This window comes from Varroa destructor, unplaced genomic scaffold (assembly GCF_002443255.2).
Source record: "Varroa destructor unplaced genomic scaffold, Vdes_3.0 BEIS01000006.1, whole genome shotgun sequence".
Lineage (NCBI taxonomy): Eukaryota > Metazoa > Arthropoda > Arachnida > Mesostigmata > Varroidae > Varroa > Varroa destructor.
In genome coordinates, this window is record NW_019211459.1 from 573639 (window position 1) to 592468 (window position 18830).

General features: G+C 38.8%; 2 protein-coding genes across 15 annotated transcripts in view; both read left to right on the forward strand.

Annotated features, from left to right (window-relative positions):
* LOC111252315 (CLIP-associating protein 2-like) overlaps nt 1-11127 on the forward strand; it is a 61657-nt gene extending 50530 nt beyond the window's left edge. For 10 of the 14 annotated variants that reach the window (XM_022809961.2, XM_022809962.2, XM_086992382.1 and 7 more), the window contains 16 exons: nt 176-311; nt 506-650; nt 804-1049; nt 1220-1324; nt 1620-1877; nt 2097-2309; nt 2570-2701; nt 2849-2997; nt 3184-3523; nt 3747-3889; nt 4012-4174; nt 5773-5916; nt 6128-6277; nt 6415-6465; nt 6971-7239; nt 7458-11127. In XM_022809961.2, the coding sequence (XP_022665696.1) occupies nt 176-311; nt 506-650; nt 804-1049; nt 1220-1324; nt 1620-1877; nt 2097-2309; nt 2570-2701; nt 2849-2997; nt 3184-3523; nt 3747-3889; nt 4012-4174; nt 5773-5916; nt 6128-6277; nt 6415-6465; nt 6971-7069 (2474 nt within the window). In that variant the 3' untranslated portion in view covers nt 7070-7239; nt 7458-11127. The remainder of the gene's footprint in view (nt 1-175; nt 312-505; nt 651-803; nt 1050-1219; nt 1325-1619; nt 1878-2096; nt 2310-2569; nt 2702-2848; nt 2998-3183; nt 3524-3746; nt 3890-4011; nt 4175-5772; nt 5917-6127; nt 6278-6414; nt 6466-6970; nt 7240-7457) is intronic. The other 4 variants (XM_022809964.2, XM_086992384.1, XM_022809965.2 and 1 more) reach the window with 4 other exon arrangements.
* Nucleotides 11128-12447: 1320 nt separating this feature from the next.
* On the forward strand, nt 12448-18687 carry Nipsnap (protein nipsnap). The gene is made up of 9 exons (XM_022809971.2): nt 12448-12590; nt 14192-14249; nt 14628-14764; nt 14962-15053; nt 15342-15453; nt 17076-17133; nt 17371-17533; nt 17737-17842; nt 18195-18687. Exons 1-9 carry the CDS (start codon nt 12538-12540, stop codon nt 18235-18237), a joined length of 822 nt encoding a protein of 273 aa, XP_022665706.1. The 5' UTR covers nt 12448-12537; the 3' UTR covers nt 18238-18687.
* Nucleotides 18688-18830: the final 143 nt, after the last annotated feature.

Genomic DNA, 18830 nt, shown 5'->3' on the forward strand with positions numbered 1-18830 from the left:
TATATATACGTAGCTGAACAATGAGTCAATAACTAGAATTTGACCAATTCTAAATTCGACAGTAAGCATTGTTCGCTGTTTGGTCAAATAATTTGTTAATAGTCTATATACCTATAATAAAAGAAAGTTTTTACCTCTGAATCATACTGTTTTTTTGTCATACTGTTGACGACAGCCAATAGCCGCTCAGCATCCCCTTCGTCTCGGTTGAGTTATGCAACATACAACAATATGTTACCGGACGGACGTATTCGACGCTCAGGTATTCCTACGCCGAGCACTGGAAGATCTCGAGAACCTTCACCAACCAGGTACTCAGGGCATCACTTTTACGGCTCATGCTTTTCCGTCGTCAAAAGAAATTTCATATTTGACGACAGAAAGAAGGCCTTGACTGACTTTGGATTTTGGACTCATGAAAATTTTAAATGTAACTGAATATCATAACCCTACAGAGGTAAATAGTTTTATAAAACAGTTAAGCTGGATAATTTTGCTTCGAAAGGTCGGTATCGAGTCTAGTTTCAACAGCTACCGTAGGCCGCGAGCGACGCTCTTCTTTGGGTCGACCCTCATTGCGATTTGACTCACTCGACAGGCAACTTCGCAATGGACGTGATGGGGAAGAAAGAATTCGCACAGCTTTCGCGGTAGGATTGTCACTTTTATTTGTCGTCTATTGAAGACTTCAATCTCTCTAGAAGCTACAATTGAATTATCTTAAACGTGAGATTATCTCCATGTAGCATCATGTATTAAATCCTATGCTAAAATTATCACACGTATCTTCTACTTTCGCTAAGGCGCCACCATATGCTTCACCATTGACGTCTCGTGCTGTTTTCGGCTCGAGTTCTCAATGCCAGACTTCATCATTGGCTGTGTCCGGCAATGTCAGTAGTCACCATGGGGGAGGGAGTGGCAATGGCGGTAGCGAGGGCTCTTCGTCAATATGTTCCGACGTATCCCGCAGTCAAGAAGACTATGTTGCCGATCTACTGCTTAGTCTTGCTAGTATCCATTGGTCCGACCGAAAGGAAGGCTTGCTTGTAAGTATTTGCATGATTTCGTCTGAGGCATTTGTTAAGTATCCATTCGCTATCGCTCCTTTTCAATTTTCAGACCCGCTGACAATCACTAAACTTGATTAAGCAGATAAAAGTTGAGTCAACCAGTAAAACTTTGGTTTTATGCAATGTCTTTTGTGTTACGATGGCAGGGATTACAAAGCGTTCTGCGTTCTCATTCGCGCCGTCTCACGGAAGCGGAACTGCGATCGGTCACCCAGACGATGACTAAGATGTTTATGGACCCACACACAAAGGTAGTAATAATTACAGAAGGAGCAACATTACAACATCGAAAATCATGCTGGTTGCTGGGGGAAGGTCGATTTTGCTCTTGATGGTTACTTTTTTTAAGGGCAATTTTGGTATACTTAGCGCATGTATTCTCAAGCTCAGCTTGTCTGAGGTTGAGGCGTGCCTGATTCAAGTTATCGCTTTTTGATGTGTTCTGTAACTGATCAGAGTAATCTTGCATCAGATAAAAGACGCTATAATGGGCGGCAGCACGTGTTGCACGATCGCTCGTAATGACGCTTTGACATATGCTTTCAGGTGTTTTCACTATTCCTAGATACTCTCTATGATCTGGTAGCGGCACAAGCCTGCGAGTTGCAGCGAAACGTGCCTTCGTTTTTGGCCGCACTTCTAACGAAGCTTTTTACAAAACTTGGCCATGATCTACTAAGTTCTGTGAATTCAAAGATTCACGCAACGCTCGCACTAGTACGGGATTCCTTTCCCCGCGGCGAGCAGTTCGTCATTATTACGAGATTCCTTAATGATCCCGTGCACCAGTCCACCTCGGTAAAGGTATGCATTCAACTCGTACATATTTCAATGACTTTCCGGCAAGGTACCACTGCTTACTGACTCCTATCAAGCGCAGATCTATGCCCATGTTGATAAACAGTATTACAGTCTTATTAAGGATACCAATCAATTTTCAAATACGCTTAATGCCGGTTTTCTGCCTGAGTCCGAAGGCAGCGTCTTCGTGCGCCTGAAAAATAATGTCTGTCTGATGCTTAGGTGAAAACTACTGTTTTGCGCTATCTGCTGAACTTGACGCGCCAAATGGATTCATCGGAGATACCAGCGAATGATCCGAACATGCGAGCCTGCTTGCACAGATTTGTGGCCTGGGCATCGGCAGATCTCCCAGAACACCAGAATAATGGCTTAGCAACCGTCGGCGCAAAAACTGCTCAGCATCTCGATCGGTTTAGTACAAATGGCCTTATGGTTAGTACAATTCATCCCCACACGCGTGTCCTATTGAGGACACTGTTTTGGACCCACGGTGACTGCTCTAAAGCTATTCAGCCATCTTCATGTACACCGCCAACTAGTAGTATCGAAAATAAGAAAAAAGAAATACCAGTGAAGTGAAAAAACTAATGTTTGAAATAGTGTATTATATGAATAAATTCGTGCCAAGTTTTATTGAGCATCTGTCGTAAGAAACATAACAATAAGGCGGGATCTTTGGTTTTTATTTTCAGCAAGTCGATGGGGTTCGTGTAGGGACCATGGCAAGTGCTCGAGTCGCTCCAGAACTGTCCTCCCTATCACGAGCGTGCATTGGATCACTTTATCGGTGTAAAGCTTCCTATTTCTCTTTAGTGATACATCAGGTATGCTGCTTTTTAATCCGTGAAAGGTTAAGTGCTATTTAGATAGGTAAGCAGTATAAGTATGATACAAAAATTGTGTGGATTCGATTTCGTATAATAAAGTTGCCTGACTGACTGATTTTTCTGGTTCCCATCCAATTTCAACAGATGGCTCCCGACTACCAGAGGGTTGCTTTGGATATCATCCAGAAAGAGCTTCTTCATCAGCAGCAACAACAACAGCAATCATCATCGATTAAGGAACAAACAACATCAGTATCCATGTACAATGGTGGCAGCAGTTCGAGTGGTGTCAGGTATGGCGCATCAATCATTTAGAGCACCTTTTTATGTTCTTTGAAGGACTGCCTCACGTTTATAATCTGCTTACTTTTGTAGCCTTGACTTAGTATACTTTTACTTGTTGATTTGAGTATACCTTTAGCCCTTATGAAAATCGTTGTTAGTTCGAGCAGCTAATAAATCATCTTTACACTGAACAGCCGGTCAGGCAGCGACAGTTTAGCGTCACCGGTGACGCCCCAACGACCGTCGCCGTCTCCTTGTGCAATCGACTTTGTTATCGGAGGATCGCCTTCGGTGATAACGACCGCCTTAACGGATGAAACTGTCACCTCTAGCCACAGCGCGAGCGGAAATGGAGGAGCCAGTAGAAGCCTTATAAGCGATCCTATAACAGCTGGAAGTACATCCGACGAAGGACAGCTTAACGACTTACCCCCCTACAGCAATAATCCCCCAGTACCTCCGCCCTTGTCACAACGATCCTTTCACTCCTCAGGGTCCCAACATAACCATAACAACATTGGTCATAGTCCTAAGGTAAGTCTGATCCACGGAACGCCTGGATACAAAAGGGCTACAGCAACGTCGTCAGGAATTATTGTGCCAGATATCTGCCTCCAACGATTCATTCCTAAAATGTTTTCATGTATGAATATATTGGCGGGGTAAACCTAGTAAATTAAAGGCACGTAATAAAATAGGAATATGTTTAGAAACGCAATACATGATCTTTCTCCCTCTATACGTTTGTGCTTTTCAGGCCGGTTCGGCGGAAAGGCTGTCGCACTGTGTATCAGTGTTGAGCTCGCCCTTAAATTCGGCCGAAATGAAGCGCGCTGCCTTGGTCGAGCTCGACGAACTTCTCGACATACATGAGTTGTGGCAATCTGAACTCAACTTCAGGTTAGTCAATGGCAGAATGCAGCGCATTATAGCGAGTAGTAGAACCTTTATAGCGGATTTCTCAGAAGTATTCACAGATTTTTCATCTAAGTGACCTTTAATTGGTATGTCTAATTCTTCAGATCAACACTGAAAATTCTTTTGGACAACACCGAGTCTTCTGAGGAGTCTCCAGCCGTACGCGCTGGTGCATTACGATCTCTTTCCGCTCTTGTATCTGCGCAACCTCAACACTTCGCGCAGTATGCGGATCTCACGGTCGTTAAGCTTCTTCAAAGCCAGCTGGTTCGTATAATAATCGTTAACCTACTAAATCATATTTTCCTATTAAGGTGATGTGTAAATAGAGATTATTAGTGGACGGCAGTTTTTCCTGACTACTAGTGAACAGCAAACCCAATTCGACCCTTTTTTTGAACGTGCAAAGCGTAAGAGATAAATAAGCGGAAATAAATGGTGATTTCGACCTCATATTTTTAATGAGATATGAATAACAGATAAAAAGAGAATTAAAACATTCGGAACTATAAGGCGCATCTTTGTCGCTCGACTAAAGATAGATCTGGTAGTATAGCTACCAACGTAAAAGAAGTCATTGCGGTAATTCGAAGCACGAGGAAAAAGCTCAGTAAAATCCGAGTGATTAGCGTGGCAGGAATGTGCCAAGCTTGACAAGATTAACGTTAGTGTCAGAGAAACACACACTAAAATTGAAACAAAAAAATTGAAAGGTAATATGATTAAACTATTATCAAAAGGCTGACCGTAAGGTAGATATGGTTACTTATATATCAGTGCGTTGTTCTTGAGGAGACAACACGTGTGTCGCACCAAAAGTTACCTATTCGCAGGTGACACAAAACTACCTCATAATCGGTTGCTGCTGCCACCGTAGGGGGTTTGAACTTTCCGATTAACGTTGACGTGATTTTCAAAAATCATTTTGGACGCACTGTCCATGAAACCGACATTAACCCATCTTCAATATCTGCCTTGCGTCTATAAATGCGAACTCTCCAATTGTATTTTAAAATAATATTATTAAGTTAAATATTTTTCTGGCAAGACTATAATCCTAATATTTTAGAACTTATGTGGTTTCTGAATAAAAGATTGTGATAAGCTACTTTGACATTGCTCCCTTGAAACTGACCATTGAGGGAGTTCCAAAAATCGAAACAGATATGTTTTATAATTTAGGATTTGGGCTGTACGGCGAACGCATCAAGATCACTTATCTAAGTTCTTTCAGTTTTTGCTGCCTAGCTAAAGACGCGTGTTATCTAGCATTGTCATGGTAAAAGACAATGACTTACAGATATGTTTTATAATTTAGGATTTGGGCTGTACGGCGAACGCATCAAGATCACTTATCTAAGTTCTTTCAGTTTTTGCTGCCTAGCTAAAGACGCGTGTTATCTAGCATTGTCATGGTAAAAGACAATGACTTTTCTCGTTACCAGTTCCTATTAATCATTTTCAGTAATTTGTTTAATCTCGTTGGTTGTTGACCCTAAATGTCCGAACCAATAGTTTGGCTGGACTTCAATTACTTATAACGCATGATTCCTTTTCATTCCCACCGGATGCGGTATTACCTTCTTTGGCGTCACTCTGGGCTCTGCCACACATTGCGAAGCACATGTTTTACGTGGTCTGCTTTTTATCATCCGTTATCAACCGCTTTAGAGGTGGCCTTTCAGTTGCATTGCTAAACAGTTGCGCAGATGAAAATACGACCGAGTAAACCCTTCTACATGATTTGTATAGCACACAATGAGCTTTGATATATATATATAAATAAAGTAGACTTGCGGTGGCGATAGTGAGAAAAAGGCATATTTTTTGTAGGTAAAACGTTGCTTTTTACTTGGTTCATTCAGGATAAAGACCGTGATGTTCAGCGTGCATCAGATTTAGCTATTGCTGGAGCTTTGCGGGCAGCAGGAGTGGAGAAAGGCTCAGGTATCCTAGCACGTCTAATTGCGCGGTGGCCTGACGTTCACTTACTTGCTGCTGCGATAAAGGTAAGTCTGACCCGAAATTATTATCAGAGTATAAATATAATAACAAATAAATGATTGATTAAGAAAGTAACATTTAATAATAAAGTGCTGCCAGTTTAGCAATTAAAGTCCGTTCATTCGCTAACTAAAGACAATCCAGGGTGAGAATCTTTTCCGAAAGTACTTCTAACGAGAACCACAATCACGTGATTTATATATGCTTCTATTCAAGGCGTTATCTCGTCTTGTTGAATTGTCCAACGGTGAGGAACTCCGTCCAATGCTAGATCAGGTGGCTTCAGCACTTCTGCGCGCCTACGACCACGAAGAATCCGCTGTACGGCGAGCTGCCGTCTTTTGTCTAGTTTTCCTTCATCATAAGGTAATCGTACATCAGCGCGATCTCAGAAACTGATCTCTCTCAGCTGATCTTTATTAGCTTTCATTAGCTGCTCGTACAATATCATAATTAGCTATAAACGCATTTCCGTCCTTAAAAAAACACAATGATCGTTACAGGTTGGAGCAGATATAATGGATCCCTATCTCGAGACCCTTCAAGGATGCAAGGTGCGCAAAGGCCGACGAAGTTGAAACAAACGAATCAATCATTTCGCTTCCTTTCTGAATGGCTTAGCCTGTAATATTCGGTCAAATTTTACTTATTCGCTGGTAGCAGTCAAACACCCGATATGGTATACAGCTAAGTAACATGATTTCCCGAGATCAGAGTGGCTATATAGAACCATCAAAGCGATTCACGACAAACGAGTTTTTGCCGGCTACACTAAAGATAGTACCAAGGGGCAACAAGCGGCCTCTTATCAATTACAATTCCTTTCGTATCTAAAACACGCACGCTCCTCTATCGCCGGGCTCATATTATGGACTCAGTGCGGATTACGTTAGTAAGTTAATGAGACATTATTTGTTTCACGATTTCGCCAAATCAGTGGCATGGTAACAGAACTTCAGCCAAAAATAAGGTACAAAATATTGTAGGATAAATTATTGATGTCTATGATTGTATGTTAAAGCGATACTAAACTCTATTCACTTTTCTGTGTTTTTGCAGCTACGACTTTTGAGGCTATACATTGATCGAGCAGCCCAGCAACGGTCAACAGGCCAATCCGCCAGTTCTGGCTCTGGAGCGGTTCAGACATCGCTATGATTTGTCTTGGTCCCATCAGTTAGCAACAGATGATAAGAAGAACACATCAACCTCCGATGATCAGATCAGACATACAGTTACCCATAGTATCGTCAATCCGTAACCGTAGCACTATCGAGCTTTCGCGTCTTTTAATGCGACCTATGCTCAGCTGGTCCCTATCTACTCTGGTGAGCGAGATTCCTTTTTTTTTTTTTTTTTTTTTTTGTAAGATATCGCTGCTACTTTTTACTAATTCGCACACAATATCCATTATTTTATATCAGTTACCAGTATACGGTACAGGTATGTGTTCTTAAATACCTGTGTCGTACTGTAGCCGCCGTACTTTTCGAGATCAAATAGCTTGTTGCGTCGGACTATAATGGCTTCTGACGATCTCTTATAGATCATCCCACCGCAGGATATCAAGCCAAGCCGGAACGGATTGTATGGAGCTGCCGTATTCGCTATCCGACCGTATTAGTAGATTTTCCCTTGAGTCAAGACAGTATAACAACCTCAACAGAGGCTCACAGTTTGCCAGTAGATAAATGAATAGTGGCGATTCCCGTATAGCGATCTATGTACAGTCACAAATCGCGAATACGATAAAGACACCATATAAGCCCACTTATGATACGTCTACATATGCAATCTCAGAATTAGGAGTTTCAATTAATGTCAGAAACAAACATTCTGTTAACCGTAAAAAGTCATAAGTCAGCCAGCTTAAAACTACATTCGAAAAAGTTCTGGTGTTACCTGCAGACCGAACAGTTTCGATGCCAAAATCAAAAGGTGCGAGGAGATCCCCGCCCAATAATTGTTTGCCCTCTTATGGAGTTGACCTCGGAAACTGCCAGCGAAATGAAATTTCACAGTTTAATATCGTGTGAGGGCTACACACGATGAATCGTAACATATTTGTCGGCTAGATCTTGATAAAGGTAGGCGAATTTGAAACTGTATATTGGTTTTTATACCGAAATTTTTACTGCGACTCAGTTTGAGCAATTACTTCTTTTCTAGGTATTCTAATTCGTAATCATCTTGAGAGGTGAGTCCCTGTAAAGTAGGAAATGCATACATTTAACACGAGAGAAATACAGTATCACAGAGTTGAGTACATTTTACAACATAGCTGTAGAAAGTAGTTTTTTATTGTTCAGCTCTAATGTAGAAGGCAAAGCGACAACGTTTGTTATGGTCCTTTTACGTCAAATCTGTTCTTGCATTACGCGTCGAACATCTTTCCAAAATAATACTATAGGCTTGGACCGACTGCTGCCCACAACAGTACGATGAGCTGATTTCTATGTAACTGCTTAAAAATGCTTTTTCGATAATACCTCATTCTCGGAAGTCGAGTCTTTTGACGACTAAGCCTGAGCTGCATCCGTGTGGTTTTCCGCATGATATAATAAGCCCTATTTATGGTATAATAATAGTTATTACAATTATTATTATTATTATTATAATTTTCGTCTGTAACACTACTTTTGCAAAAAGAGTTTCACTGAAATCAAATTTTGACTAGTGTGGAGCTGCGTGATATTCTCATGCATTGTATTTACAATGCACAGTCGTTACATATTAAGTAGATGATCATTCAGGTAAATTTCAGCGCATATATGAATATACTAGCGCACTATGTATAGATTATCGGAAGCTTTCGTCGTGCCCAGCGTGCGTGGGGCATGCATCACCACCGTTCGTAGTATACATTGCTGTTAGCCCTCCTGCCGGTCTCTGTGTATGCATGACTTTTAAATGAACCAGTTATTTCTCAGGACCTTCCTTCTACTTCCACGTTTACAGACTGATGTCAAATTTGAAAATATAATGAAGTACGACTATAGATGGATATCTTTAGGTTGAATGCGTACATACAGGACAGACAAATTATTTATTTACCTTGTACCTAGACGACAGCGAGTCACTTAAAACACGAATGCCTACATTCACTGATGCCTCTATATACAAACTTACCGTATGCTACCTATCAAATATTGTATTAACACTTGTGCCGTAATTACTAGCATTGTGTATGGTCCGGCAGATGATGAACGGAACCCGCCGTTGAAGAAAAACTTTGGAGACGTTACGTCATTTATTGAATCACAAAATGAACCATTCTTGTTCGTAGGCCCGAAAGAACATTTGCGACGTCGACCAAAGAGAGACGGAGGACCTAGGTCGATCGTTAGGTATATATATACACTTAGTATGTAAATGCGTTTTTGGAAGTTTTTCTCGTTTATTATTATACTGTGACATAGTATCGGAATGCCTGCCATGTTATTGCGTGCTCATGTCGAGTGCACACACAACAGTGATTGCATACCGAAAGTATTATATATTCTTTGCATTTCATTAATTATAATTTATATAAATCTTATTAAATATATGATGATAAATGTAATGAGAATAACAAAAAGAGAACACCTATAATAAGTGTTAGAAATAGGACTAGTATTAATAGCAGTAAATGGCGATAACGAGCAACAATTAGTATTGTTGAATAGAACAGAGGTAGCGTAACTTTTTATGCAAAATATTATTAACTGTTCGTTGTTTTTTTTAATAGGTGTTACTCGATAAAGTGACACTTCGATTAGAATGTTTGTAGAAAACACTGGTTGAGCCAATAGAAATCTCATTTTTCGACTGGCGAATTTACAGCCGCGCGGGTTAACAGCGATGGACACGATATCAGTTTAGTTGATGGAGATAATTTGCTTAAGCTAGCTCAATTCCGCGAAAATTACGTGATCTACAGCTGCAAAAATTAACACAGTGAGATTAGAGATACGCTAAAACACCTACTTGAATGCAATCGAAACTGCTATAGGCAATGCGTCCTACTAACAGGTGATGGAGATCGTAATCTTAGGTGCAGGACCTGCAGGACTTTCTTGAAATATGCTACAAACTACTTCGGCCATTTTTCTTTGTACATTTATCAATTTAATGTTAGTGCTAGTTATAAACGTAACTAAAACGTTAGCAAATATTACTACCTACCGTTACAGTAAATACATAAAGCTGCAAGATCTGCGCAAGCTGTCAAAGCTTCGTTAAACCTGACAATACAATATGGCCGTTTTAATATCAAGTTATTAAATAGTATTTGTCCGGAGAGCAGGAATGCAACAAGGAAGATACAACATTTCTGCTTTGCCCCGTAAACCAGAGCGGAAATAAACTCTAGCCAGAGACGCTTAACTGAGCAGATAATGCCTGCCGCCAGCGGAGTTCATTAAAATCAAAAATACAGCACTGTATTATGTATTTCGTATCTACTGGCGAACCCTTTAGATCATTCGATCGTACTCGGAAATTCGGGTGTCAAAATTAATTTTGTACAGAAGTGTGCTTCTGCACGTGCACGCAACACATACACAATACAAGCAGTATTGAATAAGGGTGAGGCACTTCAAGCTCAGGCTTCGTGGCCATGGCGCTGGCTTGTCTCAGAAGATAACAGTTAGTCGCTGCCTGCAATTACTAAATAACCTTCTATATGTAACGGACAAACGTGTTTTGCCAGTTTAACTTCATTGGCGTATTCTGAAGGCTTATCGCATTAATACATCTCCGGCAAATTATTAGAAACTAATGAATAACGAACAACAACGCAAACAACAATATGCAATTGTGAACTAATACTAGTAGTAACGTGTCAAAAGTATTATTATGATTTTTCCCCGGGGCACATACCAATCGAGACTTTAAATAACCGTTTTATACGCTCTGATCACTAGAACGATGTTGTAAAATTGACTATGGTTGTTGCCGATTATTTCCAATGCAGTATGAAATGTCAAAATTAACTAATTTTTATCTTGCGACAGACAAAACGAAACTAGACAAAGGGTAACCTCTCTTAAATCTAGTTCACGTTTATAGAAACTGAACGATAATAACGACGGCATTGTATCATACAACAAAAAAAGAAAGAACAAGCGGTTGACGTTGACGGATATGATAAAACTTATAAATTATATTTCTGTGCCCTCAAACTTACAGAAAGACAAATAATAATAAATAAGCGATGTGCCAACAAATCCTTATGACTACTTTTGATGTCTTTCTGACAGTTATATTTACAGATAGTTGATAAGACGCTACAACATAAATCTACATTTAAATAATAGTGGAACGACGGGGTTAATAATGACAATAATAATGATGAGGAAAAATTAGCATTGTAGGTAAATTGCAGATTAAGCCAGTACTATTTGTATCAGTTTAAATAGACCATGTTTCGTTACTAATGCGTAGTATAATAGTAAACAAAGGTATGAACCTATACATGAACTAATGTGTTGCATGCTACTAAATAAAATACCGAAAAAAAAATTCTTTACTATTTAACAGATTTCTTATAGTTTTACTTTTTTTTTTCACAGGTTTCTTTGCATCGTCTCAGAATTTTCATTTTTCTGTAGTTTAGTCGCACCATCTAAATTTGCCAAATCAGTATCTGTTTATTCTGCGAAAATACGGACCGTATATTGGATTATAATGAATATTTTGTATTGCCATTTTTATATTCACTTAAATTAGCCCGTAACGATCGCAGTTAACATCTAAACGTTGCAAACTAATATTTGCGCTATATAGTATGATTTAGGGCTTTTTACACTGAGATAATGCCTATGGTTTTATGGATATTATGGCCCCAAAAAGAAATCCATATCAATGAGCCGACGAATAATTGAGTAACAACGTGTTCACTGGAATACATCTAATTATTTCAAAATGCTCGGAGTTTAAGCTTCGCCCCCGTGGTGAAAAATAAACATCACGATTAAATTAACTTTCAGGAGTGGTTTGAATACCGTTTTTGTGTTTGTTCTGTACCCACTTTAAATAATAACATCTACAGGTTGATGTTTTGTTATCGTCTATAATAAACAGCCTTTATTCAACCAGCCGGTTTCTCCAATGCTCGTATGGTCTGCCACTGGCGCGACAGTCGTTTCCGCTTTACTCATTGATACTAAGCATAACAAAGAGCACGCCTCAGAATATTGACAAATTGCGCCTAGTAAGAAAGTAGTTAATAAATAGGTTGGTCTCTATGGAAGAATAAAATAAAAGATAGGCAGGTTGCTATAGCAGAGCTGAACATCACCGCCGCCGCCGCCGCCGCCGCTCGATGATGCATAGCAGACGACATTGGCAGTATGTTGTCTGGGAACGCCGTCATTCCCAACGGCTAACGGACAGCAACAACAGCAGAAGCTACAGCTGAGGTGTGAGTTGTATGGCCCTGCTGAACTTATGGTAGGAAGCAGGAGAAGCCGTTCACATTCACGATGAGATGGTCGACCATCGTCGATAACTAAGCAAGAGTGAGTGCAGTGGTGCTTACTGTTTGACCAGAGAATCATCTGCTGCTGCTAGGACCCCTAGTTTAATCAATTCGAGTTGATATTCCTGTTATCTGTTGGGTAAGCCGGTTCTACGCAATAGAGGAGATGAATCGCGCGCTGACCGTACGCGGTACTCTGAGGGCAGATTCCATCTTAAGGTGAGTAACAAATGCTGATCTGCAATATGAAAGAGAGTGTTTTTTGAAAGCCCTGTCTTCATTGCCTCTTCCGTACCAAGACAAACACGTTAAACATTAATGTGTATTGATAACAGAAAACTGTGACAAGTCGATTAGTTATTAGAACTTTTTTCATGTGGAGCTTGGACTACAAAGCAGCACTTTTCAATTTCAAATCGATAATCTATGAATATTTGAGGCAAGCAAAATACTCGATTCTCTAAGATGAAGTCGGCTGATGCGACGTGCTGTTAGCGCAATGAAATTTCCGAAACATTTTGTATGATCTCGCCGGCAACTAGATATGACCTGCATTCTCACTAGGGCAGAGTATGGTGCATCATGCGGATAGGCCGATCCTTCTGCTGCAAAAACGCATCAAATCTTATACATGCTGAAAATACAGCGCCAAACTAGGTCCTGCGGACCAAACTGGATCGATAAAAGTAAAATGAAGTCTGAACATAATAATGAAGCCACTTTTCATTGTTTACAAGCGTAAACAATGCAGTTATAACTCAGTTCACCTATACGTTCATACATATAACCTCAATTTACAAAAAAAAATATAAGGAACTGAAGAGCAGCAACAACATTTTCATCAACAAACGCTCTCCGTCTGGACTCTGCACAGTCAATAGACGTTCTACGACTGAAAAAATGCAAAGGACTTGAATATTATTTGCTATTCTTTATTATTTTGCTCTTTAAATATCAAAATACTCAATTTATTATTAATTCGAATCATTATCTACAGGAAAGATTGTATGGCGCGTAAAAATATATTACCTAACATGTATGTGTTTGAAAGAACTTCATGTCGCGTTAACCCGGGTACATAGAAGCACTTAATCGGCCGAGGCATCTATCTGTATCTATCGAATATGTTCTGGTTGATTGTTAAAGTTATATGCTCTATTTCGGAACTTCAACTTAGCCCTGCGGTTGCAATATAAGGAGGAATATAAGAGAAAAGCTTAAAATAAATTTCTTGTTGTAGTTGAACCGTTGTGCGTGTCTGGTGCCAAGAAATGATATTGCAAAGAGAATTACTAAATTCAAATATTTTGCTATTGTTGTATAAGTTGACTCACATAAATCCAAAAACTTTGATAGTTGATGTAAAATCTTATAACATGGTTAACAATATTATAATTGTTTTGCAATATTGGTCCTAAACACTTTTTAATGACGTTTGAATAAACGAATAGATGAATCAGATCCACCAAACTATTAACATGGGTAAAAATTTAGTGTACATTATTAGTGTATATTTAGTGTACAATGGCATAAGATGTCATTTTATGATTGTTTAGAAAAGCGCGGTACATGTTATAGGCATAAAATATTTGCACGATCTGTTCTATGTTAGCCGTGCGATATGATAAAGCCTGCTAATCAAAATGTTTTCATGGATATCATCAAGCCACATAGCTTTTCATAATGAAACTTGCTGAGTTGCTCTTGGATAAATCGAACGTTCGTCTAGTTACTCCGGACAAGAAATTTAAAAGTATTATGTAATTTTCTATTGATTTTTCTACTACCCCTGTGTCCTCATGGCTGCATGGTTGTTTTAGACAGCTGTCAACTGCTTCAGCTCGTCTGGCATCAGACCGGGAGAGTTGGCTTTCAAAGGTAAGTGAAAAATAAGTTTCTTTCATATTTCAACGGCGCAGATTTTGTAATTGTGATTAATACTTTCGTGTGTGATCATCTCACTCCAAATAAAGTAAGTCTTTCAAATAATTTAAAAAAGAACATATATTTTTTCCCGGCGGAACGTTTTGCATAGGCTAAACCATAAGGGCTTTAATTGAAACCTCATTATTACGTGCGATCATGTTTGGGCGTGAGATAACGTGTTCTATTAAAAATTGTTGTAACCTGTTGAATCACGCGAACTATTACATGATCTCACTTTCTAAGCGAAATCTTGCAAAAGTATAATTCTAACTATTAGGATTATTCTGACCTGAACTTGATCGAAATTGTATGTCCTTCGTCGATGATCAGCTCTTGCACGTTCGAACGATTGATCCTGGCAAGTCATCGCATTCACAAACGTTGGCAGACCCCAAGGCCGAAAAGATCTACGAGCTGCAGATCCACGCAGCTAAGCCTAAACATCGAGACGAATATATGAGCACCTAGTGAGTAAAGACGTTACAACCTGTGGTTCTTGGCCAAGCCGCAACCTGTAGTATCCTAATTTACAAACATGACTTTTGTCAAGTTTTTATAACGTGCTTTATTTTAGCCATTTCAGTTTTATAAATATTTAAAAAGCAGTGGTTGTATTGCTATAATCCTGACAAGAATAAATAGGTTTTTTGTACGATAACATTAGCGAGAAGTACGCTGCAGCTTTGCCGCGAAAGATCAGCACAGCAGAGCATATTGGCAGTTGGCAGGTCGTCATTGGTGACCAGGACCATTTCGGTAAGTACTATCTTTGACGATCAATTTTCTTGTAAAGGATTCCTGTAAAAAAATGAGAAGTTTTCTTCGTTGCATAATCAGTAGTACTATGATAGAAAACTGTCTGAAGAACTACCCCACCCGTGTCTCATATTTTGTATGAAGTGTAGCATTGAATTGATATTGCGCAGTTATTTGATTGGGGACAAACAGATATCTAAAAAAGTACTATTCTATGGAACCTTCATTGTGTATAGCGATATTCCCTTCAGTCACTTAATTTGTAAACGTATTTGGGTTAATTTTTAGTGCATTTATGGCGGCATAGCGCGGGCTATCCTTCGGCATCTGAATGTGTCTGGGCAAACCAGAAGGACGATGAACTCAAGTCGCTAATTAGCGAGCAGAACAAATTCATAAGGTCAGAGAAATGCCTAGTTACCAGCATTGTATTAAACGACTGATTGCGTACTTCTATGTCTATTATACTTCAACTTCGGGGATGCCTTGACGCTTGAATTTAAATATGTGTGAACTGTCAGCGTTATGGTTTTTAATTTCTATCGATTGAATTCGAAAATATATTTGCCTAAAATACATAAAACGTTACATCGTCAGAACGTTTCTTAAAGATTTAGCCGAAGGTTTAAGTGGATCACTCCTAATAATAAATAAATTTTCGAAGCCGGAAAGTTGTTTGTAAAAAAATAATTGTTGCAAATAAATTTTCGAATTTTAGCCATCTAATTAAATACTAGAAAAGGCACAATACTTATTTTCGGTTGGCTCATTCTTGATCACATTTTTCCGGCTGTATATATATATATATGTATATATACATAACTTTATACTATTTCTGGTATGTAAACAAATATCCCGTTTACTTAGGTATTTTTTCAAATTACGTTTGTAATATATGTTGTTAATCGTCTTATCGCTGTGCTAATCGACGGGATCGTTTGAATACAAGGACGTTCGATAATTGGATAAGGATAATTGGATTTGCTGGTTTCTCGTAATATAAAATATTACTATAAGAATTAATTCGTTTTAAAAATAAAATAGCTAGAAAAATTTGACCAAGAACGAGCCAACCGGAAATTTGTGTTATCCTTTCCCTAGTATTTAATTAGACGGCTAAAATTTATATGCAGCAAGTGTTTTCTATAAACAACTCTCCGTTTTCCAATACTGGAGTTTTTCGCCTAAACAAGGCTACTTCGGCTTATAAATAAACCTTTAAAAAACATTCTGGCGATGTAGTGCTTTGTGTAGTATGCAGCAAAAGCGAATGTATTCTTTAAAAAGTAAAGATCATAGAGTTGACGGCTCATTGGTAACACAAGATCTAGAAAGAAAATGTAAAAAAATACATAAAGTTAGACAGACTCACCGGATATTACAGTGCCTCAAAATTAATGGAGTCACCTAGGAAAATAAGTACAAGCAAGAGTAACTACAGCTTTATTACTACTGCGCTTGTGCAAAATTACACGCAGCGGGTGCCACTTTCCATACTGCTAAACAACCTTCAAGGATACTGGTCAACTGAAGGCAATGTACTGAATACTTTGTATTGAAGGTATCATTTAAGGTCATAACATACGTCTTGATAATACTAAATCAATATCAGCCATTAGACCTGACAAATGGCGTAAACTTGGTCCGATTTTTTATGGAATAATATAATTTGTTCACTAATATCAAAGTCATGGGTTTAAAGCTCGGCACTATTGATAGTATATCCGCTTGATATGGCACAAATTTAGCCTAAAGAAAAGACGGAACTGGCGATAAATTAGATTATTAGCAGTTGTGTCCCTACACTAGTATTTGCCAGTTGCTAAAAGTGGGGGAGAAGAAATAACGATGCGGCTACTTTTGTGTTACGGAGTAGTGCTTAAAATTGCGCCGTGCTTTTGGCACAAATTTGTATCAATCGGTCATGCGAATAAAGTAGTATTTATTATTCTTCGAATTGAAAAATGACCAAAGTCAACCCAATTTACGGTATGCTGATCTATATTTATTTCGTCGTTTTAGGTCACGTGAGAACACGTTTATGTTGGCATTCTCGTTCTGGGGACACCCTGATCCTAAGGTAAGAGCTACTCGCATAGGAATATTATGGAAAACATTTGTCGTAAGGTACGTGCTTCAACAATGAGACCTTGCAACCGGCAATTAGTAATAGATATTATAATTAGAAATGGGCATAAACATTTCTTTTAACGGAGGATGTTGCATGTTCATAACTCTAGTATGGACAGACAATAAAGGTAATATCAGTAACATATAAAGTTCATTGTACATATATCCATGTTTTTATTTGTTTCAGGAAAATGGGGGAATTTACGAGATGCGTTCGTACGTATTGAAGCCAGGCACGATGAGCGAGTGGGGCAATAACTGGGCCCGGGGTATTACCTTCCGTAGAGAGAATGCCGTGGCCGGATTTTTTACTCAAATTGGACAACTCCATTGCGTCCATCATTTCTGGAGTGAGTGGCCGATTATCTAACGTCCATTGCACCATTTAATTGACAAAAGTGGGAATCAGATTACTTTAACGGGAGACTGTTTGCATCTAAACGAAAGAAATTGATGTATAATAAGTGTTTTGAATGCTTGCCGCACGTAAATAGTGAATGATAGTTATTGCCTATTTTTAAGCATCGCGAAACTACGTTATTCCTCTTATTAGCGTACAAAAATTTGACGGACCGCAAGGAAACCCGCGAGCGCAATTGGTCGAAACCAGGCTGGGATGAATGCGTTGCCTACACAGTTCCTCTTATTCGAGAGATGAGGTTGGTGTTGTGATGTTGTTTTTCAAAAACTTCCGTCCTTTCGTACTTTCAAACACTACAAACTTTAAATAAATCTCTACAGCTATCATGGTCTTGAAATGCATGTTAAAACAACTCAGGTGTTCATAACTCTTAACCTTACCTATCTTGAAAGGATCATTATTCAGCTTTAAGAACCGAACCCTTATATGTATATTGTATATTTATATGTATATTTATGCAGTTTATATGTATATTAATGCAGCTAGAATTGCACGACCGTAAACTACAACAAAACAGAGTTGAATCATTCATACTACAGTACGAGTAATTCATTTCGATTTATCACTGCTTACGTTTTGTAACATTGCAGGTCGCGATGGCTTTTTTCGTTGCCGTTTTCGCCCCTGAAATAGACTTCACAACCTGACAGGCCGTAGTGGGCCATTATTAGGCTATTCACGTAAACGATCTGCTATCAATCACCCCGCAGTAAGAAAATCTAAGGGTTCGTCGCAGAGAATTAGAAACGTTTACCTCTTGAAAAATTGTTCGAACTTTGTCATTATCCCATAATGATGACAATATTATTGTTTCGTTACATGGAGACATTATATATATATATATACATATATATATAATCTAGAGCAAGAAGGACAAACGTAGGAAGAGAACGGTCAATTTTTTGAAGCATTTCAGCAGCGCTTATACGTAACCAGGGAAAGGAAAAATAATGCTTTATGGAAAGGATGCAACGAGCGCTGTGGGAGATATTCTCAGTTGGTTTTTAATGACTGTAACAATTTAAGTTACGTTTTGAATTGAACAATTTGTAAATAAAAAATAAACAGTCATTTTATTACAAACGTTTTTATTAACTACATATCTGAGTGAAGCCAGAGAAATATCCTGCTAGGAAGCCTCACACACTTTACGAGACTAAGTATATAAAAGCAATTGTTCAGCAAGTGCACCTGTGCGCTTCTATTAAATTGGTATCTAGAATTTA